This window comes from Myripristis murdjan, chromosome 21 (assembly GCF_902150065.1).
Source record: "Myripristis murdjan chromosome 21, fMyrMur1.1, whole genome shotgun sequence".
Classification (NCBI taxonomy): domain Eukaryota; kingdom Metazoa; phylum Chordata; class Actinopteri; order Holocentriformes; family Holocentridae; genus Myripristis; species Myripristis murdjan.
Genome location: NC_044000.1, coordinates 18,071,691 through 18,099,586, shown reverse-complemented (window position 1 = coordinate 18,099,586; position 27,896 = coordinate 18,071,691). Strand labels below are relative to the sequence as shown.

At 39.6% G+C, this 27,896-nt stretch overlaps 1 protein-coding gene across 2 annotated transcripts; it reads right to left on the bottom strand.

Annotated features, from left to right (window-relative positions):
* Positions 1 to 170: 170 nt before the first annotated feature.
* Positions 171 to 11,116, bottom strand: glra2 (glycine receptor, alpha 2). Of its 2 annotated transcripts, none has more exons than XM_030081623.1 (9): positions 10,647 to 11,116; positions 9,819 to 9,940; positions 7,585 to 7,652; positions 5,862 to 6,085; positions 4,317 to 4,399; positions 4,076 to 4,213; positions 3,758 to 3,972; positions 2,316 to 2,465; positions 171 to 1,974 (listed from the first exon to the last, which is right to left on the bottom strand). In XM_030081623.1, the coding sequence occupies exons 1-9, from the start codon at positions 10,730 to 10,732 to the stop codon at positions 1,693 to 1,695; spliced, it is 1,368 nt and encodes a 455-aa protein (XP_029937483.1). In that variant the 5' UTR covers positions 10,733 to 11,116; the 3' UTR covers positions 171 to 1,692. The 2 variants fall into 2 exon arrangements, with proteins under 2 accessions (XP_029937483.1, XP_029937482.1); XM_030081622.1 differs by lacking the exon at positions 7,585 to 7,652 and adding an exon at positions 7,442 to 7,509.
* Between the last annotated feature and the right edge of the window lie 16,780 nt (positions 11,117 to 27,896).

The window sequence follows — 27,896 nt, the reverse complement described above, 5'->3', positions numbered from 1 at the left end:
TTTCATGATTCCGGAAATTCATATAAAGGGCAGACTGTGTCTACAGAAACAGAACTTATAATTTGCATCAACAGTGGCATGCAAATATATAAACTAAGCAACAAACGTGAATTGCTTTTTATCTTGCACATGACAACAGAAGGGAAACTAAATTAAATGTGGTGCACACTCAACTTTATTGATGTACAGTAGCGTAAATAACCTTTTTCAGGAATAGCATTCAAGAAAAGAGTTCTTCACCACAGTATATCAGGAGTGCAAGGACCAATAGCTGCTCTAACCATGAGTGTTATGCAAATCTCTCCTTCACCGATGCATCGATTTACCATTACATCTGTCACCATCCAGCAAGAGCACACCAAGTGAAGGAACGCGTTAAACAGTCCACAGCAGAGGTTGAGGAAGTATACAGAAAGCTAGTTTTTAGAAACATAACCTTTCCCCCATTACAATAAATATTTCATCAGACTAAATCTACAAAAAAAAAAACATACTCTCCAACTCTAAAACCATACCTTAGATACCTGCAATATTTACCTGTGATATAAACAAATTCATATGGGATATGGTAACACTTAATAATGATATCAACAGGGTGCAATGTGTATAATTTTCATGTCGGCTTACCTACACACTGGCTCAGAATTGGCCATTATTAGGATATATAAATTAGCCTATGAAATACAGTATATGTCAGTGTATTTGATAATTTTTTTCTCAGAATGAATATGAAAATCAAAAAATATAGACTTTTAAAAGCAAAAGCAAATAAACATTTAAGCTGCTTTTGGGTGACATTAATTGTGCATGGATATGATTTATAATACACTGACAGACAAAGAAAAACAAAACAAAATCTACCTTTAGATATCAGGCCCTGGGTAGAAAAGCTGAAGAGGAACAACATGTTCATCTCTGACAGAACACCAAACAGGAGAAGATGCTTGAAAAAATAGGGAAGCATAGCACTTTATCTCACCAAATCTATGATATCTAAGGCCTCGGGTTGTTCATAAAAATGCAATATCCAATCGCCAATGCCAGATTTTCATCTGCTTGATTCACGCTCATGCCTGAGACATGTGCCGCCGCCTAATGTATGGATGTATATGTGCTTGCTGCCTACACGCTTTCGAATCTTGATGCTTTATTTTATATAAACAGTGAGGAAGTGCATGACAATAGTACAATATAAAACAGTTCTAAACATCCTTGATATGAAATACCCTTTTTTTTTTTTTTTTTGGAACCACAAAAAAACCTGTAAGTAAGGGCCTGACTACTCTACCGTACATTTACAAATCCATGGAATGTGGTTCTATTCCTTGGTTGTACAGACGCCAAGGCAGTGATGTATCAGAAAATTTGGTCCATCTTCTCCAGCATATCACTTTGTCTTCAATTAAAACCTTTTTTTTTCCTCCCAGAATCTTCAGGAAATAGTATGCAGCAGTACAACAACAAAAGCATCAGTGTCTCACAAGCTGTTCATTGATAGTCGGAACATGAGCATTACGCTGTGATGCATGAACATTATATGTTATCCCTGAAAGAGCACCACCAACATCACCATGGTGCCTCTCAATCCGCAGTCCCACAACATCATCTTACTGTGCTTTCCGAGCATTTCTCACTCTGAGAAATGAGAAAGATGGAGAATGTTATTTCTAGGGGTTTAACATGTGGGAGCCATTACTCTCTGTGGATATCCTCATGCCTAATAATCTTATAGGTAATCCAGTAGAATATGTTGAAGATGAGGAACGCCAGAGGAAAGGCGGCCCTGGAGATTGTGTCTATCCTCTTGGCTCTGTCTACAAACTTCTTCCTCATGGTGTCTATGTCTTTTGGGGCGGGTGGTTGAGGGTTGGGGGCTGGGGTAGTGTTCTTAACAGCTGAGCCGTCCTTCATCGGCAGGCACTGACTCATGCTGTAGCCAGAGAAATTAAAACGGCCTTCCTGCATGTCGTCATCCTGGAAGAACAAGAACACGCACATATACACTTACAGTTCTGCATCGGTGGTGGGTGGTGCACTAAGATAAGGCCTTAGATAAGGTGGCACCGTATCTAATCAAAATATTCCTGAGCCATTTGGTTTGAAACATCCAATGGGTGCATAAAAAACTGCATGGTTCTCGACTGGCTGTAGGCCCAAGGCTAAGCAGCACCACTATTAAATTAAAAATCTCTTAAAAACGACTACTGTAGGGGGCAAAAATTCAGCCAAATACTAATCATGTCGCCATACTTCAATTTCCTATCCAAATAAGTTTGATAACCAAGCAGTGACCTTGTCAAAACTGGAGGGCTTACCTTGTGATTCCTCCTCTGTCTTCGTCTCAAGCGAAGGAACTCTTTCTGTTGCCTGGAGACAAAATTAACTCCAGCATATTCTAGCAATGCAGCAAATACAAAGAGCAGGCATACGGCCATCCAGATATCAATGGCTTTCACATAAGAGACCTGGAAACAAAACAAAACATATTCCCTTTAGACACTTCAAAATGATAGCATCAGCTAACAGTTCACATGCATTATGGATTTTTGTGCTGTGGCTTATCGAGTTATATCTTAATCTTTTTAATCTTATAGTGGCTTTCATCTTTAGCAATAATCTGTTTTGGGGCTATAACTGTGTTTACTAACTAATCAGAATGGAAATACTGAACTGATGCAAGTGACAGCATACCTAAGCAGAACATATCTGCTAAAATGATCAGATAAATCTTCAGTAACAGTTTTTTTTTTTTTAATCCCCCGTTTAGTGTGCTCTTTATGTAAGTCAGCTTGCCAAGACTTCTAAATGACTATAATTAGGGGTGATGTTTGCTAACAAGTGTATCAGAGCTGACAGTAATGTCAGTGATTGCATGGCTATAAAGCACAGTGGGAAATAATTGCTGTCTTAATTGCTAAGGTAATAGAAAGAGAACTGTAGCTATCAATTTCTACCTTTAGAATTGGTTTTTCATCTGTCTCCAATGAGAAAGTGAAGATGAAGTTGAAAGGCGCCTGAAGATGCTTTTCTATTCATCATAGAATGACCTCGACTCTGTCGTTTCCCATGACAGCTGATTTGCATGGAGAGAAAACAACTTGGCTTTTTGAGGGCACTTAAAGCATATTGAGCTTTTGTTTTCATGAGCAGAGGCTCTCGAAAGACTTCCCTTTAAATATTTATCGCTGTGTGTCTTTTATGTGCGACTCTTTGACGTGGCCAAGCCTCTCTGTGGTCATGTGCAGACCAATGTGTGGGAGAGTGATTGATCTTCAGGAGCTGACTCACACTGTAGTACCCCTCACAAGTGTGCATGCAAATGTAGCCTGATTGAAAATAAGCTTCCACAGTGTGTCAGCTGCTGCCAGTAATGCATACCTGCGCTGATTAAGACCATCTCAACTGCTGTATGTTGTGATGTGTGCAAATAAGGCTGAAACCTAGCTCAGCTCTGCTTTTATCAGCAGACAAGAGATAGTTATAATAATAAGAAAAAAATATCAAATTTATGGACTCAAAACCAGTTCCAAACCAATCAAAAGAGCCTACCTTCATATGAGCCTATTTATTTATGTTCCACCAACATAACAGAGGTTGTTATGAGTGACTTTTGACATCAGTGAGAGATTGAGGATTGTTTGATGTGAGTCCAACGTGCCAGCCCCTCAATCTAATTGACAACTCAGGCTGTTTTTTTTTTCTTTTTCTTTTTCTTTCTTTCTTTCTTTTTTTTTTTTTTTGAAGAGATGAGGCTTACCTTTGGGAGAGAAGCTCTGGAGCCAGAGCTCTGTGTGGTCATGGTAAGCACAGTGGTGATGCCCAGTGCTACTCTGGCGGGCGCAGCATCCATGTTGATCCAGAATGACACCCATGAGAGGATGACAATCAGGAGGGAGGGGATGTACATCTGGATTAGGTAGTAGCCCATCTGCCGCTCCAGATGGAATTTCACCTCGATGCAGGTGAATTTACCTGTTTGATAATAAAGGAACAAAAATGCAATTTGGCTACTGCACTGACAAAGATGTTAGTTGCTGAAGTTTAAAAATGCCCCCAGTTGTGTTTGGTCACTAACCAGTATTGTAGTGTTTGGTACAGTAGCCCAGCTCCTTCTCATCCCTCATAATGAACTGAGGCAGTGTGAGTCCGTCTGACACCTGCACAGCACCATTCTCCAGCCACTCAAAGATCAAGTCATTCATGGTGTAGCCAACTGAGGACAGCAAGGGAGAATTGCACCAAAATCATTACAAATCATACTAAATGAGGAGAGCGTTACAAGAAAATCAGAAAAGTGGAATAGAGTTATTGCTCACAACTTTCCAGCTGCATTGTGCAAGTTTGGACGTCCATCGGAAAGTTCTTTAGATCCATTGGACAGGACAGAATGAGAGTCAACCTATGAAATGAGACAAGACATGAGATATTTTTTTATTGATCAATTTGTATGTTTGATAGGGGCAGTGCACTTAACAATTGTTTTTTCATAACTGAAATACAAATATAGAATTTGTGGCTGTTATGGAATGGAACGAGGTTTATTGAAAAAAAGAGAAATTTCTGCAAATTTCTGACACCTAGTTGGGTTTTTACATTGTCCATATATGCAATGTGATACAAAAGGTATCACAAAAAACAACAGCAAACAACTGCACAGTATAACAAAATACAGAGCTACATGACATAACACCATGAAGACACTGAAATGCATGGTGAACAAACTGCACCAATCAATATACTATACAGTAATTGCTTCTGATAACGCAAAACCATTCTTGTCGAACATTAAAATGTCCAATTGAATGCATGAACTTAAAATAAATTGCCTGAAATACAAAATTAAATGAGCAATTAAAGAGAGCAGCTGCTCTGTTTTCACTAATTTTGGTATTGTGTATACTTGGCTCCTGGAGTGACTGCTCTTTAGCCTCTCCTTTCTCCTCTGAGATTGCCTCTGACATGGCACGTAGGATTCCCTTCAGCAGGTTCCTATCACACTTTCATTACTGCAACTTATTGTCTCTGAGATGCATTGTGGTCTGCAGTCTGCTCCCTCTGTCATTTCTCTCATGAATGGAGAGAGTGGCCCACCACCTTTCATCTCTCCCTGCCGACCCACTGTCTGTGTCCACACCTGGGCACCGCTCAGCCTTGAACTCCTCACTAAATGGACTCTAAATTGCTCTGCTTTATCTCGCATCATCGCAGAGAAAATTGAATGCCACGTGTGACTGAAGTTACATTGAATTGAAATTAAACTTATTTTCATATCTTGCAATACAGATTTTTTTTTTTTTTTTTTTTTGCTGAAATGTTGCTGTGATTTTACCATAGGAGCCAATAAAGTGACATCAACAGTGAGTAGGTTGCATGTGTCTGAGGATTTCTTCTTGCTCCAATGGAACGGCAGCCAAAAATGCCTGACCATGCATAAACCAATCTGAGAATGGATTCATGTTTTCATCTTGCCCCCTGTTAAGATGTGGACTCTCAATAATACCGTTAAGATTAGCTTGCTCTCTTGCAGTCAGTGTTCCTTTATTAGATCTCTGTTGTACATGGAGACTGCATCTCACTGATATGAATTGAAATATGAGATCATGTTGAGCAAAATCTACTTAAAGCTGTATCCCCTATATGGCTGGTCTTTGATGTTTGAGCAGAAATAAAAAAAAATAAAAAAAAAATAGTAAGAGGACATGTCCTGGGGTAAGCATAAAATGAGACAGGTCTTTTGTTTATCTACCAATTTAATTTATTACTCTGTATGTTTGAATAAAACCGTAATCACTGTAATGAAATGGAAGTAAACCTCATTGTAATTCTACTGAATCTGAAATTCAATATGCCCAGCACCTCACCTGATGCTATAGAGGACAGTGCCATCCTTGAAGATCCTCAGGAGCTTGTTGTCTGTGGTTACATCGTGGAAGTTGGCTCCCTTCTCATTGGCAAAGAAGAGGTCAGGCTTCCAGATAGAGTCCAACATGGACGGGTCCAAGTCAAGAGAGGAATCTGGATATTTACTATATGCCAGACGAGGGTCATTCCACTTCTGCCGCAGGAAGATGTTCACTCTGTAATCCTGCAGAGATGACAAGCAGCTTTACATACTTTGCAGTGCTTTGGCATACTATAGAAACAATATGAGTCACTGGAATTGCTATCCTCCCCTTTTGCAAATGCCTCAGAGATTTGCATTGGCAAATGTAACTTGTGCCTTGCTATTCTAATACATAAAATCAGCATAAATGTTGAATCTAAATCTAGCAAAATCAGACTTATTGTTCACATGCTAAGTCTCCTATCAAAACTATGCTACATTCACACAGTTATCTCTTCCAACTTCTTCGGCAAAACAGATTACTTTGTTCAGAAAAAGCTCTGTAAGATAAATAATAGCACAGGACAAATAACATGAATGATGAGTGATATCTGAATTTCAGCATTCATCTGAAAATTTCTATATCACCAAGCAATGACATTCACTAAGTACCCATTTGAGCATGAATTAATTACACTTGTTGACAGGAGCAATTTGATAATTATCTATTGATGCTATTTGCTTGCAGGATATGCTGAACTTTTAACAACTTTGCCCATTTTTTATGATTATATAAGTGCCATTATAGCCGCTAAATTACATTTATTGTAAGGAATGTTGGACAAACAACACGTACTGGATTATGACAAAGAGGTTAATGTTAAATTGCCTCATGAAAATGTTTCACAAAGCCGAGTTTTTCAGACCAATTCACATTCCATGCGGATGAGATGTGTGATATTTCATACGTATATTGGCGGTTCCAAATGTTTCCATTTGTGTTTGTCTAAAAACTGTGCAGCTAGCTGGCAATCTTATGAAATCCAGTGCTCTTGCAAGTTAACATCCCCCACTCATGATGTCAGTGATTTCGATCACTCATTATGTTTTTTTTTTTTTGGATCATAGCTCATGAATGAGTTGTAATGAAGTATCCCAGGTTTAACGTTGTTTACCCCCTGGGCAGTTGGGTGCCTGCAGGTATCTCACTAATCAATCTGTTTGAATCTCACTCCCTGAGCCCCCCATCCATAGATACTGGCTGCACTCAAAGTGAATAATTACTTGGTGATTAGTTAGGTAAATTATTAAATCTGGACTAATTTAACACACGTGGTGGTGTCTTGGGAATAGAAATCCAATACTTATTTGAGTAGCAAGGGAAACATCTTTCTCATTTATACTGATATGTATGTGTGACGCAATATGTCTCTCATGGACCCGCCAATAGACTCCTGGATGGTAAAAATGAAGTCTTTTTGTGATCAGGTAGACGGAGTAATAATAAACTTAAAATAGAAGTTGATTATGTTGAGTAACTAAACAGGATGATTCAGTCTTAACTCCAGAGCAGAGAGCAAGGCTGTAGGACATGGCCAAGCACAATGCTCAACTCACCATTGTCGTTTCTGCTATAGAACCAAAACTGTTGATAAATATGTTGCAGGTAACATTAACTGGTGGACCTGCAGGTTGAGGAATAGATAGCACATTGACACATTGTACAAAGCAGAAATCAATCAGAATGCCAGAGGACTCACCATGGTTGTCTCTGTGACAGAGCCGAAACTGTTGATAAAAATATTGCATGTAACGTTTACAGGGGGACCTGTGAAATGGAATGACAATGACATGACAGGAGAAAGGCTTAATCCCATATCATCAGGAAAGGTTTGGTCTGGAGCGGTGAGGATGTTTCATCAGGAGGTGAGTGTCTGGTTGGATATAAGCTACTGTTTCACTGCATGCATCAACATACATCAATTCCAACAAGCAAAACGTTTTTTTTTTTTCGCAGAAAGACCCAGGCTCAGTGAGTGGATAGTCGCACACTGCATGCTTTGTTTCACCACATAAAACATGATGGCTCCCTTGCTTTTGTTTGAGGTGGATACTGAACTACAGTCTAATTTTTGCAGGCTCTAGTTAGAATAAAATTACACCCATTTAAAATATTAGAAAGGGTAACGATGGCATACCAGTCAGCTTGTTGTCTAAATTAGCAACTGTGGTGCAGGTCAAAAAGCATTCTGTCATTTCAAAACTTCCCCAAGCTTTTTTTCTCCCTTGTCTCTTTGTCTTCCTGAGACAAATGAACAACATGCACTCACATACATAAACACATACAATATGCACACACACATAAATAATAGACTAGTAAATTAATCAAGTAAATTCATGGTTCCAGTTACAAATCAGCATGCTTTCTATCGAAGGCTGCCTTGAGAAATAAGTGTCATGCATGCCGTGGGTAGTAGTGTAATTTTTACTCCACAGAGTGCTCTAAACTGATATCTCTTTATGAGGCTTGGCAGTTTATACCATTTAAAGTCACAGCAAATCTTTTTCTCTATCTGTTAAGTGAAGTTGTAAGCGCGGTGCCCTTCCCCTGTGCTTTTCTCATCAATATTGCATGGCGCTTGGTATTAATATTTGCCTCAGTTTGTCGTCAGGCAGCTACATTTAACAGCGGTAGCAGAAAAATAAAGCAGTTTTTCCTCACAACAAACTCAGCAAGCAAATCTAGGTCAGCCCTCAGTTAATGCAGTTCAACACTCTCTTCAAAGTACAACTAGCAGGTTCTCACCAAAATCATCTGTTTACATTTTGATGGGGCATGCAGACCCAATTGTTTGCTTTCTACGTGGCAAGGAGGTTTGAAGGTGTGTTTTTCCAGCTCAGAGAGATGGCACTTGATAATCATATTGGAACTCCTCTTCTGCCCTCAAACCAGAATGAGAATACAAATTAAACCAGCAACAGTCAAATTATATTTTGTGTCTGAGCCTATGTTTTTTTTTTTTTTTTTTGTAATCCATGATTGCTCATCTTCTCTTTGTTGGCTAGAAACAGTTATTACTGCTTTATCTCCTCTCTGAAAATGCCAGCCGGCGTGAAACAGACTGTCCTCCTCTCCTCTTAAGTCCATTTCAGCAATCTTGTCAACATTTTCCCATTCACCCAGATGGGATGGAAAGATCTGGGCCATGTGTTTCTGGGTTGAGGCAGAATCTTGCTGATCAGTCCCTGTGCTGATGCCTGTCTGCTTCACCAATCCTGGTCCCCCAGCCCCAGAACATCTACACCAGAATCCCAGCCCACCTGACCCAGCCTGAAGTGGGTCTGAGCCAGGCCTGGGCCCCAATGGGTTCCCCCTCTTCACTCAGCTCCATTCTAGTGACAGATGCTGTGTCTTTCCCCAGCATCACAACACAACAACAGAGGAAGTAAGTAGCCTGCAGCCTAGCCAGGGGGGCATCATTCATCATTTGGCCTGTCAAGGTGGCATCTTAGCCTGCTGCAAGTGCTAATCGTCAAGTTCATCACCATGTTTCTGAGCCTTTTCCCCTGTTTCATAACTGATATTTAATGGTGCCGCTGGCAGACCACAGGAAAGGAAAGGAAATGTGATATTATGGTGAGGGCTCATAAACTATGGCTTGAGTCTAGACATGAGCCCATGGTCCTATAAACTCCTGCTGGGATGATAATGCAACTGTCAACAGCAGTTGATAGCTGGTCTTATAACAAGGCTGGCAGCTAGTCAGGCCAGGATTATGGCAACAGACAATTCATCTCATAGTCTGGTGTATTGACAGCTGCTATAGTGCTTAGAGGCAATGCACATCATTCACACTCTATATGATCAGCAGCATATACAGCAAAAAGCCATTACAGATGCATCATCAGATGGTGACAGAAGAAGGGTGGTGGTAGTGGCTGGGGAAGGGATGTCTGAAGATGATGAAAAGATGAGCAGTATGGGAAGACAAACCTTTAAAATTTGGTCTTATTCGTGCATCATAACCGGACGTTCGACCCATTAGAGAGTCCAGAAAGTCTGATGGAGACATGTTAGAGGATGATCTCGAGTCGTGCTCCTTGGCATCCACAACCCTGAAACACACACGGCGAGGAAATCACTTGATCAGTCATCAGTCATTTTGCACAGTTCAAACAGAGGAGTGAAACCGTATTTGTCACGGTGTGTGTGTGCTGGGAGTAGCAATGTAACACGCTAACGCACAGCTCGCAGTGATGGGCACGCTTAGGAAAACCACATAATGCGTTAAAGCGCGCCAATATCTAATCTGGCGAATGTTGCTGTCATGTTGACGTCGTGTGTGTGTGTGTGTGTGTGTGTGTGTGTGTGTGTGTGTGTGTGTGTGTGCCCCTTAACGAATTCTATGATGCCTTTTTACAAAGATGCCATACAGATGTTAAACAATAGCATAAAGTACGTCAACATCACTGTAAACACAATTTAAGTCAATGCATGTATCGTTATTTTTATTTTTTTTAAATATTGTGACAAATTTGGGGACTTTATGGAACTTAGAACCAAAACAGTTCATATGAAATACTTAAAACATACCAATTAACTTTACTGGTTAAACTTCGTCACCTATTACATATTTTACTCACTGTGCAGACAATGTAATCGTTTCATACTGGCTGTAATCTTTTTTTCAGCCAACATTTTGTTGAATCAATAATATAATCGCTCAAACTTTGGGTGTGGTAAATAATCTGTGTACATGTCGAATCGTCTATGTGCAACGATTTTTAAGTAAAGCAATATTTGGTAAATAAGTCCTCCTACCTGAAGTTGTTGGTCTCCATAAAACATGCAAATAAGGCTGTCAAGACTTTTATGAAGGAGCGACTCATTCCTCTTGGTTTTCTCATATGCTTACTTTTTTATTTCTTCCATATGTTTACATTGGTCAAACACATAATCCAAAAAGGGATACCGCTTTTTTCCTGACCAAGTCGTGGGCGTCTGGGTGTTCTTTTGTCGTGCAAAAACGCAGGAGACATTCCAGTACGTAGCCACAGATCATAGTTTAGTTTCATGAAACTCTGATCCCCAGAAGCGGATTTCTTGAGAAGAGGGTGTGAAGAAACATCAGTCTTGTGCTAAGACGTCGAGAGGGTGAATCTCCAAAACGCATCGACTGGAGCTTTGTGCTTTGGCCGTAGCTCAAATCTGAATGCTCGTTGTGGTAAGGGAAAATCGTTGACCTGTGTTAGTAGTCATGAGGTGAAATCCTTCGCAGGTAGAGGACCATCCTCTGTTGGGGAACGGGAGTGGAACGCCTTTTTTCATTTCAGCACTTGGACAGCTCCAGGTTTCTTTACGCGCAAGCGCGAGGCTTAAAAGTGGAGGACGTGAGTTGATTTTCAATCAGTCCAATAAACGACAAAGGCAATCTTTCGAAACCAATTCAAACTTTGTCTCCTATATCTGTTACATATAGAGGGGGTGTCCATTTTAAATAAGACTGTTACTATTTTAAGACATTGGCAAGATTCAGAAACTCCCGGTGCGCGCAGCCGCGTATCATGGATCAAGTGGCTTTGGCTGTTTTGAGAGTCGTCCAGCGATTTAAACATGCATCCTCACATGAAATGATAATGTGAGCATCCAATGTTCATCTATATGCTCCAGTGAATATGAAATGAGTTGGTACATGCATTCATACTAATGTGCAATCATGACGTATTCAAGGATGCAGTTCAGCGGGAAGCCAAAGGGCAGATAGACACAGTGAAGGTATGACAAGATTCACTCGGTTATTCTGGTTTCTTTTCTGTCTATATTTTACTGGATATGTTCTCTTTGTTCACTGTCTCTCTGTTTAGAACAAACTAAATCCTCCCAGAGATATGAACAGTGTAAACAAAGGACACACCAGAGAGAAGCCGCTGGGAATGTATTTGGTACCCTGGTTGCCCTGGAAACAGATTTCTGAGGCACATCATTGGAAATGCTGAAAGGTTGGCCTCCCAGAGCGAGACGGAGGAGAGCTGACTGACAGACAGAAACACAGACAGAGATGGCAGAGAGGAGCATAGGGTGGCTGTAGTCAAACGGGGACAAGTATTGAACATAAGACAAGTTCGGCAGGGCAATACACAACTTCAGCGTTCATTGAACAACATCTAAATATAACAGCGGTTGATTTATTTTGGAATATGATATTTGTATTGAAACAGAGGCTGGAGACCTGGCACTGTAAGCCTGTGTGTGGGCTGCAAGTGCTTCATGGACCATAGGCATGAATGACTCATTCCACATGAGCACACAGGCATGTGCTATGGAAGAAACAGCGACAGTGAGGAAAAAAGTATTTCATTCACATCAAGCCAACCATAGGCTTTATGTTGTGAGATTACTCTCAGTGCATCACATGCCTCAATGCTGTGACACGCTTGAGGCCATATTACACTTCAGTCTGGCACTTGGTTACTGACCAGTTTCCAGATCATCTGCTATAAGAGACGAACTGTCTCAGCCTGAGGAGGAAATCATCAAGTACTCCCACCCCTTTTTAATGCTATGGTCCAAATTAAAAGTGTCACTTTGTATCTCATGGTTGTGAATGTATGGCTTGCTCAGCTTTGGGGATTTAACATCAGAGGTCTTGCAAATGGCATGCTCGACGTATGTTCTGCCCCTTTAATACTGAACGCTACGTATAAATTAATTGCACAAAGGAACATGCATGTTTAAATTTTTCTTTTTAATTAATTGACAGATACATGATTTTGAAATGTTGCCTTTTTCTTGCGATATGTAGGTATTATAATGCGCAGCACCTATAAATCTGGATATTTTGTGGATTTGCTTTAATGAATACATTTGCAGTTGGTAAGGGCCAAAATTCACTTGCACCCAAGTCATTTATTTTCCATCTCAGAGACAGCTGCAGTTGGCTTGTCTGTGTTATGACAAGCAACCAGGGCTTCAATTGGCCATTAGTTTCCATAAGGGAAGACTTTGGGCCAGGTGGGTCATATAATTAAAGGAGAAAAAGTCAAATCTGTGTGTCACTAAGGGGAGAGAAAGATGTAGTTTATCCCTCTCTGTGAAAGGAAAGAATAAAACAGAATAATCCTTTTGACAAGAACTGTCTGTTTCATTCATCCAGCAGTTTCCACAGCCATTAAAATTAAAGGCTCAAGACAGGCGAAGGCGCTATTTTAAAGCTGCCCACACACAACTAAGCTTGGCCGCTACTGCCTGTTATTCTGTGGGGAATTAAGGGTTTTACATCATCTGGTTTATAGTGCTGTCCTTTCCGAGACTCTGTTGTCTAAAAGGATTTGCAGCACCATTTATTACTTTCAAATACAAACAAAAGGTTTTCTCTTGTGTGTGGGTAATTGGTTGCTAATAATATATATATATATATATATATACACATACATACATATAGATAGATAGATAGATAGATAGATAGATAGATGTAGATTTAGAGTTAGATAGCTACATAGATATAATTGTTTGCAATCATAACATGTTCAAAGGTGCAATGCAGTTGGAAGCATGCATAGCAGCAGCCACAGTGATCATGGCCAAGTGTTTTGCAGTTTGCATTTGTTTAAATGAATACACCATTTTGTGCAGGAACATTTGGTTGAGGCAGTAGCCAGATGACAGCCCTTTTTCAGTCCCCATGTAGTCTGGTTAGCCTGCTCTCATTGATCCCCTTCAATAACCCAGTAGTTGTCGACTGACTGGAGAGCTCACCTGGAAACAACAAGCAGGCTTTAGCCACCCTGATGTTCATGTGCAGTGGACCAGAGAGAATCAACAACTGGGCAGTATCCATTGCTCCATCGATTCCTTGTATCCTCATACCCCTTAATGACTTTCCCACTCCATAATTCACGGATATGATCCTCAGCATAGTAAAAATAGGAAGAAGTGACTTGTGGTGAGAGCTATTTAGATGAGACTTTGTAACCCTACTGCTGTGCGGGAGGAAGAATGCAAAGGATTTAATGAGTGGATTCCTGAAGAGAGGCACGGATTTGTGAATTCTCCAAAGGCACAACATCCCACGCAATTATCATAATCTCTCTGTCATAACAAAATGAAGCCATTTTGAGGATCCTATGAAGCACACAAGAGAATGATAAACGTAACTCGAGTATACACAGGCCCTGGTTACAATATGGACATATGATCATATGTCTGAAAGACTGTCCTCTGTAAACATATAGAAGCAGTGAGCGTCTTGTGCACTGTGGATAAATAAAGAACCTCAAAACCCAGGAGGATGCTGCTCCTTGGGTCATGTCATCCCTGGGGCTAGATGAAGAGAAGAGCGGTGGTCGTGACTGAAACTCATCTGTCAATCACAGCTCTCCTTCATCAGTGGGAGCAACCTGACAGTCACAGAGCTTTTCTCCATCACTGAGCACTGAAAACTCACTGATCCCCAGTCTAGACCCTCACAAACGCTCTGCAGTCACTCACTCTGTGCACATTCAAATAACTGTCGATGACACCACACTGCTTTAGCAGACTGTTTGATATATATCCATTTTAAACACAAATGTCTAATGTGTTGAATTTGTTCATGAATTGCTCTTTCACTAAATTCTACATGCCACAGTGGTGGTCGATTCCACTTTTTGTGCAGTCACCCAAACCTAAACATCAGACATACTCCTTTTCCCAGGCCAGAGTCTGCTCGATGTTGACACTGGCTCACAATTTATCTATTTCTGGCTGGCAGGCTTGTCTCGCTGAGCAATGTCACTGGAGCTGTGCAGCTGTCAAAAGGATGAAAGAAGAGATTGAAGATTGAACACAATTTCAATTGCTTAACTTGTTTACATCAGTTTTCCTCTCAGTGGAGCTTAGAAGTATGCTATAGCACCAATTACCCACAAGAAGGACACAGGCAGAGAGGCAGTGCTTATTCCCCTGCTTTTTTAGATATTTATTGGGAAACTAATCTCTTCTGTGCAGCTTCTTGTGCTGAATATTAATGTATGTTGATATTCCAGCCTAATGCAACAATTTCCTAACTGTGGCTGGAAATTCCCTGTGGTAGGGAATACTGTCTTACAGGGGATGACTGTTAGATCTGACCAAGTCTGTCAGCGCAAATAGGGAACTTCCTTCCTTTATAGTTGCTGTCATACAGTTTATTTTGGAGCCAGGAGACGAAAAATGAAAGTATATACAAGTATACAGTTTAAGGTATCTTGTAAATAGAGAATACAGAACATGATGTGCTTGCACAAACATGGTTTCATAAAAGTGATTAGCATGCACCCTGTCAAATGCAGGAACATATTAGAGATGACTGACTGTCACGTTCTAAATATATCCACATCCAGAGAGTTGGACATAAATCCAGGTCTATAGAGGTGAGCAGGATACTAGGCTGGATTGACTATGTTGTATCCTGTCCTAATGCTACGTTCACCGCCTACAACTAAACCTATTTTCCTCACATTACATTTTTAGCCTGTAAGCTCAGCCACTCTCTTACTGTGGAGTGCAGCACTGAAGGAACACCAGCAGACCACAGAAACACTGTTTTCCAATATCAAACATCAGGAAGTTCTTGACGCAGCACATGCCACGTCTTTTCTCCTGCTCATCATATTTGTCTTGCTTTATAATGTCAGAGGGCATTACTGGTTATCTATGTTCACACTTGTGCCAGAACTGTGTTCACTTTAATATTATCTTTGTCACCGTACTGTGATAGTTAGTCACCATGAATAACTGCCATGAGAAAGCACATTATTTTTTATCATATCATTTAATAATGAAGACACTTCCAAACATTGCATCAAGCACCTTTCATACTACCCAAGAACTCTGACAGGCACATACAGAGCCATGCTCTGTTTTTATTTGCTGCATGTCAAGACATTTTTCAAAGAAACTATTACTCTGCCACCACCTGTCACTTAAAGTCAAAGCTTATCCCTGTTCTCAAGTCTCAAGTCATTTCAGTTACTTAACAACTTACTTTTTGTGATAATTTTTCGCTCAGCCCAGTCTTGCTCTAGCTACATATTATATAATGTGTCATGTTTTCTTGACTGAAATATGGAAGATCAAAAGTTGAGCTTCGGGAAAAGCACATAACTGTGGAACTAAGAGCTACAACCCACAATAAAATAAAAAAGAAATCAAACTGATGTTTAAATTTCTTTATTTTGCTTTATATGAGTGTATGCTGAATATACAAACATACATTATACATACTAAATTTTACACTATCCCTGGTTCAGCTGTCTGACAGCTTAAAAACCACCCCTGATTAGTCTGTTTCAATCAATCAATGTCCCTTCCTTTGTTGTGTGTGTAGATTTAATAAGGGGAATGGATGAGGGATACATTTCACCAGTTGACCACCTCCCTCCACCCCAAATGGGAGGTGAAACCAAAAACATTTATAAACAATAATAATAAAAAAAAAAATGTTAAAGACACTCCAAACAAATACTGTCTTTATGTATATTTTTTGAGAAAAATGTGTACTATCAAGGATGGCAGCACTCAGAGCCACTCTTTTATTCATATGGAGGAAGTGGATTAAAAGTGGGGCATATGTGGTGCCACCATTGGTTACGCTTTATAATTCCTCACAAAATGCATAGACCTCAGGGATGAGACTTTCTCCTCAGAGGTGGTTCTGTTACCTCTTGTTCACTGAAAGCTAATATGGATGTTACCACTTGGACTCTTTTGGTATTCGTTAAAGGGTTCTGTTCATAAACCATTTTGCAAGAAAAATATTATTAATGTTCACCACTCAAAACCTAAAAAGCACAACTCCTTATGCTATCTTGAGTGATGCTGTCAGCAAATGCCTTCAGTTATCTAATAGCTGAAAAATATTCCAGTGACAATTCATTTTTATGCTGGCAATCATTTCATCAATGTCATTTTTTTAAATGGAGGAGATCTCATTTTAGCAAATCTTCAGTTCTGGTTGAGTGGTTTATACGATGTGGATTTGTCAGATTACCCAGTGATGTGAGATGCTAGGGATATCTGACAGCTCACTGGCCTTGTATGTGTCTATGGAGCACCTCCACTCTTATTAAGTTTGACTGGGTTTACTCCCTAGAGCTGTGACCCGCTAGTGGTCTGTACCAATGAATAATTGAATAACATATATCACAATCTTTCTGTCATTCAGAAATCATATATCATCACATGGGAAGTATTTTCTATTATAAAAGGTATGCCCAGAAGCTACATTATGTCATTTACTTGCAGTTCCATTTCATAAGAAATAACTCCCCCTTTCATTTTTGATAAGTGTACAGTACATTAAAACTGTAGATACATGCACATTTTCTTTCTCTGTGCTGATGAAATGGCAGAGTGAGATCTGGTTGCAGATTCCCTCAGCAGCTGTGCTTGACAGAAGCCTCAGTAGTTGCAGTGTACAGTTATGGATGTCATTCTCCTGGAGTATGAGGGACGAAAAATGACAAAACAATAAATAAATGAATAAATAAATAAATACGCATATAAATATATAAATGCATAAATAATTAAATTAATAAATATTTCTACATTTATTTATTTATTTATTTCTGTTTTTATTCATGCATTTATTTATTTATTTGTGTATTTATACATTTATGCATGTATTTATTTATTTATTTTTACATTTATTTATTTATTTATTTATTCATTTCTACATTTATTTATTCATTTATTTATTTATATATTTATTTTTACATTTATTTATTTATACTTTTATTTATTTCTACATTTATTCATTTATTTATTCCTTCTTTTATTTCTACATTTATTTATTTATTTCTACATTTATTTATTTATTTCTACATTTATTTATTTATTCCTACATTTATTTCTGTATTTCTACATTTCCACATTTATTTATTTCTGTATTTCTGTGTCGTATGTTAATAAGGTGGGCGGTTCTTACATTAGTCTTAAGCACGATTGGTTTGTGGGTGTGATCCTATCCACTGCTACTACCTGGACTGGCAGTAGCAGTGGATAGCAGTGGACTAGCTAGCTACTAGGGCATTAACAACGCCAGACTTTTCCCCGTCATCGACGTTACGTCGACCCGTCAACACCGGGAGATTTTTGGGGGGCTAGCGGGGCTCTAACCGGAGGGAGGGAGGGGTTGTAGTGGAGCGCCGACCGGGGGGGGGAGCTGTGGTGGAGCGCCGACTGTGTGTGTGAGGGTGTGTGTGTGTTTCTTCGACTTTCGACGGGTCGATGTTTACATTAATGCCCTACTAGCTACTGTGTAAAACGCAATGGAAGGTGTTTTGAGAGCCATCGTCAGTGATTTAAGGTCACTGGCGAATTATGTGGTAAATCATGCACCCACCGACTACTTCCAGTAGTCCGACTACACACACGGTCGGCGCTCCACTGCAGCCTCCTCCCCCCCCCCCCCCCCCCCCCCCCGGTCGCCCAGTCGGCGCTCCACTACAACCCCTCCCTCCCTCCGGTTGGAGCCCCGCTAGCCCCCCAAAAATCTCCCGGTGTTGACGGGTCGACGTAACGTCGACGACGGGGAAAAGTCTGGCGTTGTTCATGCCCTAGTAGCTAGCTAGTCCACTGCTATCCACTGCTACTGCCAGTCCAGGCAGTAGCAGTGGATAGGATCACACCCACAAACCAATCGTGCTTAAGACTAATGTAAGAACCGCCCACCTTATTAACATACGACACAGAAATACAGAAATAAATAAATGTGGAAATGTAGAAATACAGAAATAAATGTAGGAATAAATAAATAAATGTAGAAATAAATAAATAAATGTAGAAATAAATAAATAAATGTAGAAATAAAAGAAGGAATAAATAAATGAATAAATGTAGAAATAAATAAAAGTATAAATAAATAAATGTAAAAATAAATATATAAATAAATAAATGAATAAATAAATGTAGAAATAAATAAATAAATAAATGTAAAAATAAATAAATAAATACATGCATAAATGTATAAATACGCAAATAAATAAATAAATGCATGAATAAAAACAGAAATAAATAAATAAATAAATGTAGAAATATTTATTAATTTAATTATTTATGCATTTATATATTTATATGCGTATTTATTTATTTATTCATTTATTTATTGTTTTGTCATTTTTCGTCCCTCATACGGAGGGCATTTGATTTGAATTGCCACAACGAGAAAAATAAGACATCCCTGCAGTCAGAATCACATACTACGCCTGAGAGGGGACATGAAAAGGCCTATAAAAAGGTGGATGTTCATGCCAAAGGAAAAGTGCTCTCATCATTATTCCAATAATCAAACAAAATATCAGAGCTCCACAAAAATCCCAAGTTTCCCTGCTGATCAAAAAAATCCAATTTTCAAATTACCATGTATGCAACGTTATTTCCTCCAAGTGGATTGCCATGGGAACAGCGCTGACTGTCTTCCACCTAAGACTGAGTCGATGATTGTCTCTTTCACAAGCCATTTTATAGCATGCACAGTGTGATTAAAAAAAAAAACGTGGTAATATGAAGCAGATAATTAGATAATGGATAATGACTCAATAAACAGAGATGATAATCCAAAGAAATGGGCTATTTTCGCTCTTTGAAAACAACAGTGCATTTTGCCTGTCATCTTTTCTTAAGCTGGAGCCTTTGATTGAAAAACGTGATACTGTCTGTCAGATCATGAACTGAAAGAGCTGCTAGCTATTAATCAAACTCAAACCTCCAGTGAGGAAGAGACCATCGCAACTGTGGATACACGCTCCACACCATTATAATAATAATAGTTCCTCCAGTTAAAAAAACTGAGAAATGGAAACTATCTGGAGGTATCCAGGTTTTGGTATTGTGCCAACGGAAGCCACATTATTAAAGAAGAAAGGGAAATAATGACATTAGTTAGCCTTTCTAATTCCGCCATTTGGACTTCACTCTGAAAATGGATTGCCACAAGGTCAACTTTAATTTCTAATTTGCCTCTATCTAAATTGCTCTCATCAGCTCACACATTCAGCACCTCTCCAGAGCTGCCAGCCAGAATCATGGACAGGGGATAAGAAGAAAGAGGCAGAGCGGGAGAGACAGAGGGAAGACATCCTCTCTCTTAATTCACCATGCACATTCTCAGTGACCAAAATGGGTGATAGAATTAAACAGGTTGCAGCAAAATAATTTGGTTTCTCTGAATTTTATTAAGGTTTATACAAACTCATAAAATTTGAGGCACAGAATTTAAGAGAAAAATAGAATGTTTTGCTTGTATTCATTTTGATCCCACCTGTTACAATGTCCCATCCTTGCACCACACTTACCAGTCTGGCACCGTTATCACTTTGGAACCATTTTTAGAACACTGTGGGGCAGTAAACACAGTTTCCATGGAAACATCACTGAGACACACATTGATAAGCGGATTGGTGCAACTGCATTCCTCTGATGACGAATGAAACCTCAAAAGCTGAGAGGGTTTCAGCTGGTGAACACAATTAAACGCTGCCAATATATTCCAGGAGAGGGATCCACATGAGTAGAGGATTCTGTTTGATTTTTCATTATGAAGCAGATAACAAACAGCTCTTATCTAGTTTTGCCAAAGCAGCCTCTGGCTCTGCTGCCTTCCTGCCAACCAGCCGACGGGCCTGCCTCTCTGTCTGCGAGCAATCGCAAATGGGCACCAAATTCCAATTAGATTTTATTTTACAAATGGATATATTGATTTGGTGCAGCTGTTCTCATCAAGTTGGAGAGAAACAATCAGGCGCAGTTTAATTTGGCATCAATCAATAGACTTAAGGAGGTGAAACAGACGTCTTCGCCTGCTGCTGAAGTCATTATAATGGCAGAAATGGCTTGCATGCATTGGTAATGTGTACAGAATTAAACAGAAAATACAACTGAAATTTTTTTTATTAAATTTGATTAGCATATTGTCTACGGTGTTTACTTTGTTTAACACAACTTTACAGAAACATACTGTTGCTGACTGAATGAGAGCTTTCACTTACTATCCTGGCCAGTGTAAGTGATCTGAAAAAATCCATTTCCTGTTGCTCACTATAAAACATGAAATGTATTGTCGCCCACATGGACTGTGTCCCAAGTCTTCTAGGGTTATGGGTTGAGACTCAGCTGCTGAGAGGACACAGAGAGAATAAGTTTATCCCAGTACAACCGATGATAACCTCAGAGAGGCTGTGGTTGACAGCAGCACATCTCCCTTCGGTGGTTTTTGAAAGTCCTTGAAGGGGCCGTGCAGAAAGTATCAGAAAGTGCTGACCTTAAAAACAGACTTTTGCCAGGAAAGGACTGAGAATATACAGACACAGCATTGCTTTACCAACAGCATGTTCATCCATGGAGTGTACATTGTGCAAGTGAAGCAGATGGTGAAATCCCATGCCACTCATGTACAAAATGTCAAGGCGATGGGGGTAAACAATAAATATCAGTGATGCTCTTTATGGCCTTTCACACTTCAATTTGCATTTAACCCAGAAGCCAACCTGTTGTTGTCTAGGGGACCCTGGCTCACATGCACACAACCCATGGAAGTGTACATTTCTCATTCCCTTGCTCTGTTGAGTGTGAATCAATGTTGGTGAGGCTCAGTGATGAACTCTTTCCCCACTGGCAGGCTGATAGGTCTGTTTTCTAATGAAGCGAGGCCCCAAGAGAAAATGATGACACACTGCGCTGGCCTCTGTCGCTGAGTGCAGCCTGGTCAGGCACACCGTCAAGCCAGTAAATCTCTCTTTGTACAGTAAGTGCTGTAAGTAGAAAATCTTTATTCAATAATGCACAGGTATTACTACCCTGAAAAAGACATTTTCTGCAGCAGAAGAGATGGGAAGTAAAATGCACAAGTTTGTCTTCTCAAAAGCTCTAATACAAAATTGGTACGTCAAAAGCTGAGAAATCTGGGTCAGAATTGTCCCATGTCCCAAAAATTGAAATCACTGCGACATTTTTAAATTTCATTTATAAAATAATTGAAAATGGTGATGAATTTCTGCTTTGGCACGTCCGAAAAAGATAAACTATTATTATGTTGCCATATAGAAGGCCTATTTCCCTCTAGCAAAGATGCATACAAACAGTGTAATCAACATAATAAATATATTGTGGCACAACTGCAGTGTGTGCAGATCATTTTATAAAGACATGCTTTGTCAAAATGATTTGTCGTGACCATAAAGACGAATTTTCCAACATAGGCGGTTTTTGTACATCACACTGGCATTAATTGTGGCACACCCCACCAGATGCAACCAGACCCACCCGCCTCAATTGCTCTTTTCTAGCAAACAACAAGCACTTTAATAAAGCCAAAGGGAGGCTACATGGAAATAATCCATTTGGCAAAGAGGCAATAACTTGACACAAAGTAAAGGAGCTCACAAACTGCAGTATAATGATTTGCAACTTACTAATGCTTTTTGTGAGAATCGAACCATGTTTGGTGTGATGTGAAGTAAGTACACATCAACCACAATGCAGAACACACCATTTCAAACAGTGTTCAACAAACCTGTAAATGAATAAAATATGAGAGGAAAGCATTTATCTCTAATTAGTATTGACGTTGTGTTTGGGAAAGATTGCCGGCACTGCAGGGAAATTATGTTCAGGGCAGGCAGAGAATAATCACCGTGCAAATGGATGCTATGATGCATTACTTTAATATAAAACTTGAATGATGCTACAATTCAATTTGACAGAATTGCCATTGGGAATGGCAGTTGAATAGATACAAAGATAACAAATGTTTGCAGACCGAATATTGAAGGTTACCATTACACTGCATCATACGACTATTCAATAAATTGAATTAATAGCCAACTTTGTATGCACTCCACATTACAATAAATATTTCAGTGATTAAAACCACATTATTCTTTTGACTGATACTGGAGGGCACCAAGAGAAGTGAAATGGAGAATCTTCAGGGATAATGAAAGACTGTGGATTGAAAGATAGTAATAAATGAGTCTGAGTTGCACTTTAAATCATGTTTTCTACATAAGAAGAGAGTGTCCAAAATATCCTTTTTCCCCTACCTTTTGGGATATCCTAATTTCATTACATGGTGACAAGATTCAGTCTCATAATGTTCGGCAGAGTAAACTCATTGTTAATGAGCACAAAATCTTTCCAGCACCTGCTGCTCCTCTGTATACTCTCAGCTTGGTAAGCTGCTGCCACAGAAAAATCAGGGCTCTTACTCTGCTGTTATTCTGTGCCTTTGCAATATAGCCTAATCCTCCATCCCAGAATATAATCTAACATTTCAGGAAAACATTTCTACAGGAAATTCCTATCCTAAAAAAAAGAACTATGTTGTGTGTAAAGATGTTAAGATGACAAAAAAAAAACAAAAAAAAAAACATTAATGGTAACCCACTGTGTGAATAACTGTGATATATTTTTCTGTCTTGAGAATGCATTGTCTTAGTGCACAGCATTTTATTTATTTTTATTTGTTTTAGTCTTTCTCTCCACTTTGTGTATGCTGTTTATATGAAAACCAATACATGGGTATGAAGGTCTATGGTGTTGTCAGAGGGGAGAGGAGGTGGTGATGTTGCTTAATATTAGAGCTGACCCAGAGCAACATCTGTGTACTAATATGCTTCCACATTACAAGCTGCCTCGTGGGCAGCATTCCAGCAAAGATAACACCCAAGTTACTCACAGGAGACGAGCGAGTCAAAGAAATGAAAACAAAAGCAGGTAGGAGTCTTTTATTTTTATTTTCTAGATTCATCATGTTACTTGTTACAAAAAAAAAAAAAAATGTTTAAGTCAGTCATTTCAGGCTTCAACAATAATTTTTTAGTGGCATCTTCACAAGTGTGCTGATTCTGTCACGTTTGCTCAGTTTTTGACCCATATCAATGCAGACCTTTAACTGATGCCCCCTCCACGGCTCAGCCAGAGGCGGCTGTCTCCAGCTGTCAAATGTCTGCTCTGACACAGATTGTCATCACAGATCCTAAATGGTATATTTCATTTGAGGTTTTTTTTCCCCACAAATCTTTCCAAGTTGTGGTACATATTCATAAGAAAATTTGCTGGTTGGTTTTAGATCTTGTGACACTGTATAGGCTGTATACATACATACATATATACATGCATACATGAGGCCCTGCAGAATTTTGACTTTGTAACATGTGTGTGTATCTGTGTTGTGTGTGTGTGTGTGTGTGTGTGTGAACATATATATATATTTTTGTATGTTTGTACTTTGACTTAAGTGTGATGTCGTCTCTCACATACACATGAATATAAAACTAGGAATGTTGGAATTTTTTCAGTATCAAGATAATCCTGTAATGTACATATCCTACTTGGCATTTATGTTTCAAAGTGGAAATCTTAGCATGCATGATGGCCGATGCATGCATGCATACACACACACACACGTGGCAGTGCGACACTACATGCTTTCATTCTGCAGTAGACTCAGGAGAGTGAACAGGAGAGCAGCTGCTTGGAGGTGATACCATTCAAATAACATAAGTCGCCTGTCATCCAATAAGTTGATAATTTCCCTGAGGTAAACTCAAGTGTACAAGTTTATTAATCTGTCAAATAGCATAACAGGGGTCCTCAGGAGAAATCTGGCTTACAACAGTGGTGATGGGAGGAAAAAACATTCTATTGCCATGTCAGGTTTAGTTCAGAAGTGGACCCAAATGCGGACACTGGAGACAATGGTTCAGTTTAAGGACTTTATTGCTGGTTAGTGGGAGGTGAAGGTTGCAAATGAAGGTGCGAAGGCAAAGGCGACAGATGTAGAGCTGTGGCATGTCAAAGATGAGGTAGGTCGTATGGCTTGGACCAGGGAGACACTGGAACAGAGGATGGCAGGCAGGCAGGGTGGAGAGATGATCCTGAGCACAAGAAGACAAGGATTAATAAAAGGTAATGGAAGACTTACTGGTAACATTAACAGCATGGGAGCACTGTAAATGGACTTAAATGCATTTCTACCACTGTAGCAACAATCTCACAAAAATCTCGCAAAGTCTGGGCAGTGATGGCAAGCAGGAGCAGGTGTGTTGGTGGAGCAAGGAACCAGAAGAGAGAGGGAGAGGGAGAGAGAGAGAGAGAGAGAGAGAGAGAGACAGACAGACAGACAGACAGACACGCCCATGCCAAACACAAACACAGACTGACAGGAGAACACAAAGGAGGGGAAATCTATCTATCTCTATACCATCTAGACATAATAGTGACAACACAGTAATATCTAAAATTTTCACTAGATGGCAGCATAGTACAGACTAGTGTTGACACTGGGCTTTGTCAACATTAGCTCAGTTTGCATTTTAAACTTCATTCTGGTCAGCCTTGTTCATTAATTCAACACAAAAATACTCATCCTAAATATTCTCTCTATGAAACTAAGAAACTGCTCAAGCCACCTCAACAGTAAAGCACATCACTGCTGTGCTAAAATGAACTTTCTAATGTGGTTCCTTGCCATGGTCTTCCAACCAACAAATGAAAGGCGTGGTTAAGAAAACCACCAAGTTTGTTTCAGAACTAGGGCAATCTTTGGGCTTGCCTATTTGAGTGCATGATTTGAACCCTCCAAAGGTTTCCAAACTGATTCTGATGCAGATTTTTCCTATCCAAAATCCTTTCTGTTCATTTCCAGCTACCCCTGTCGTTGTGAATTTGCCAAAACCAAATGTTTTCACTTTGATAAGGAAGGAAGGTTGTCCCTGAACATTGAACACATGGCTGACCATTTTTCCTTGTAGACTATTGAGTCGCAGTGACCCAATTATCTCTGGAGGCAGAGTCACGAGGGTTTACATAGTTGCTCTTTGTTTTTCTATTCTCAGAGTAAGTCTGTGTTGAGTGTTCAGAATCTGGCCTCTCCCAGCTCTTTTCTCTGTGGCGCTGCTAGAAATCAAGGGCAACATATGCAAAAGGATTTGTAGCTGTTACTCTGCATACAGCTGGACTGTGTTTTCCTCATTCCAGCCTTGGATGGATTCTCGTTTTCTTCCATCTCCCCCTCACCCCCCTCTGTTTCTGTCCATCTCTCAGTTTGCGAGCATGTCCATCCACAGGGATCATAGCAGAGATTTTTTTTCATGATCTTCTTTTGCACGGAGCCTTGAGGAGATAGATGCAGCCTAGATATAACTTCCTCTCCAGCTCAGCCCCCAGCTGTGGAGCTGTTTTGTGAGCGCCCTCTGCCTGGGGCCAAGAGGGCAATAAATTACTCCAGCTCGGTCCTGCATATATGTTCACCACTTCCCTTGACCTCTTGAAGTCAGTCACCACCCCTTCACCACTGTCTGTTTTGACATTCAGGGAGAGGCTATTAAAGACCACTACATGAACACTGGTGTTGCTTTGAGCTCACAAAATTAATTCCAAAACACTTCCAGTGATTCATAGATTTTTTTTTCTCCAAGAGTTGCATCCTACCACAAAAATGTCTGTTTTTGGAAATCTGTGACTTCAGTCTATACACTAGTCCCATTTGTCCACAGCTGGGAATCATATATGTATCTATAGGGTCCCATTATTCAAAATAGTCTGGGTTTCACTTCTCAGTCAAAATCTACAGCTAACATATGCCTCTCTCACTCTACAGTCTTGGATCAAGTGATTAGTTATTGCCCAGAAACCAGACTGGTCTGGATCTTGTGCCTCAGCTATTAAGTCAGCAGTGACTAACACACCCACGAGACTCCCCTGGGACAGGGACTTTTATTTTGTGGAGAACTTACTAAACTACATGGAAATTTGATGTTTCAGAAAAACTTGAAATGATCAGAAATTCACCGTGAAGTTAGGGATCCAAGCCAAGTACAACTTAACAAAATAGTCTGACACAAACATACATTCTTCCAAGTTGTATCAAACGGGATTTATTTTTATAGGCGAGCTGACTCTATTATATTCTTTTGATAGCCTTCTGTGGTAAGTGGTAAACAATATGTTTCCTCCACATCTGCCTTCTTATGGCTATAACATTCTTTTCCACTTGTTTTCAAATGTTAAACCAGATGCTGGTTCTACACGATACCTCATATGTTATTGACTTAAAAAAAAAAAAAAAAAAAAAAAAAAACTGGGTCAGAGTCTAAGGAATTGTTGTTCTGTTGTTCATTCAGATGGATCCAGTCTCTTATATTTGAACTGTCCTTCATTTTCTATCAAGCAATTTTTAATGTTTACCAAATAAAATTGCTAGCTGTCAATATAATACAGTATCAGTGTTGGGCTCAAGAGGTTCCTTCCCAAATCTGAAATTTTCAGGCAGTGTTTGCCTGCAGTAAATAGGGTGACAAAGTGGTGTGAAATGACCGTAACAGCAGATAAAAAGAAGGAAAGTCCACATTGTTTAGTACAGTTGGACGTGTTAAGATGCAATTTATTGCACTTATGGCCCAGCTCGTTTGCCTGCAATTACTTCATTACAAAGCCTTTTAGAGTAAATTAGTGCAGTGCTTGGATGTGTCATATGTTCCATTGTGTAAGAATAACATCTGTTGACCTAGGAAAGGAATTTGGAAAAGCTGGACAAAATCCAACTCATTATCTCATAGATTAGCACACATATTTGCACCAATCAATAATGGAAAGCACACACAAAACTAAGGACAACTAATGATGTTTTGTGGTATTTTGATGCTAGATATTCTTTTGTATAATTTGATCAAGTGCAGCTATGTGGCATGATATGAACCGACATGTTAGTTTGAGACTCAGAGGTTTTTAGTAACACCATACAGACCCAAATTGTCAAACCAACTCATGTAATATTCCTTCCTAAGGCCAACTTCTCTTTAGCAATTCTGAGTGAGCATGTATTAAACTGCCAGTCTTTTCAGGCCCATTCACACTGTCTGCACTCTGCCATTTTCTCAGTGGCTTTGTAACCATGGTGGTGTTTGGTACAGCACTCCAACAGCTTCTTTTTATTTGCAATCAGAAGCTGCAGGATTACCTCAGTTTGCCCTTGTTGCCTGCCATCATCCATGTTTTGATGTGCTCATTTTTTAATCAAAACCATAACATGAATTAGATCAGAGAAAATTGTTT

What these genes read in the sequence shown, in the direction of transcription:
- glra2 (XM_030081623.1), bottom strand. Translation starts at nt 10,732, where the DNA reads ATGAGAAAACCAAGAGGAATGAGTCGCTCCTTCATAAAAGTCTTGACA. An exon ending in CACAATGCAGCTGGAAAGTT is followed by an intron (nt 4,214 to 4,316) that starts GTGAGCAATAAC and finishes TGCTGTCCTCAG; the next exon opens with TTGGCTACACCATGAATGAC. An exon ending in CCAGAGCTTCTCTCCCAAAG is followed by an intron (nt 2,466 to 3,757) that starts GTAAGCCTCATC and finishes TTTTGTTTCCAG; the next exon opens with GTCTCTTATGTGAAAGCCAT.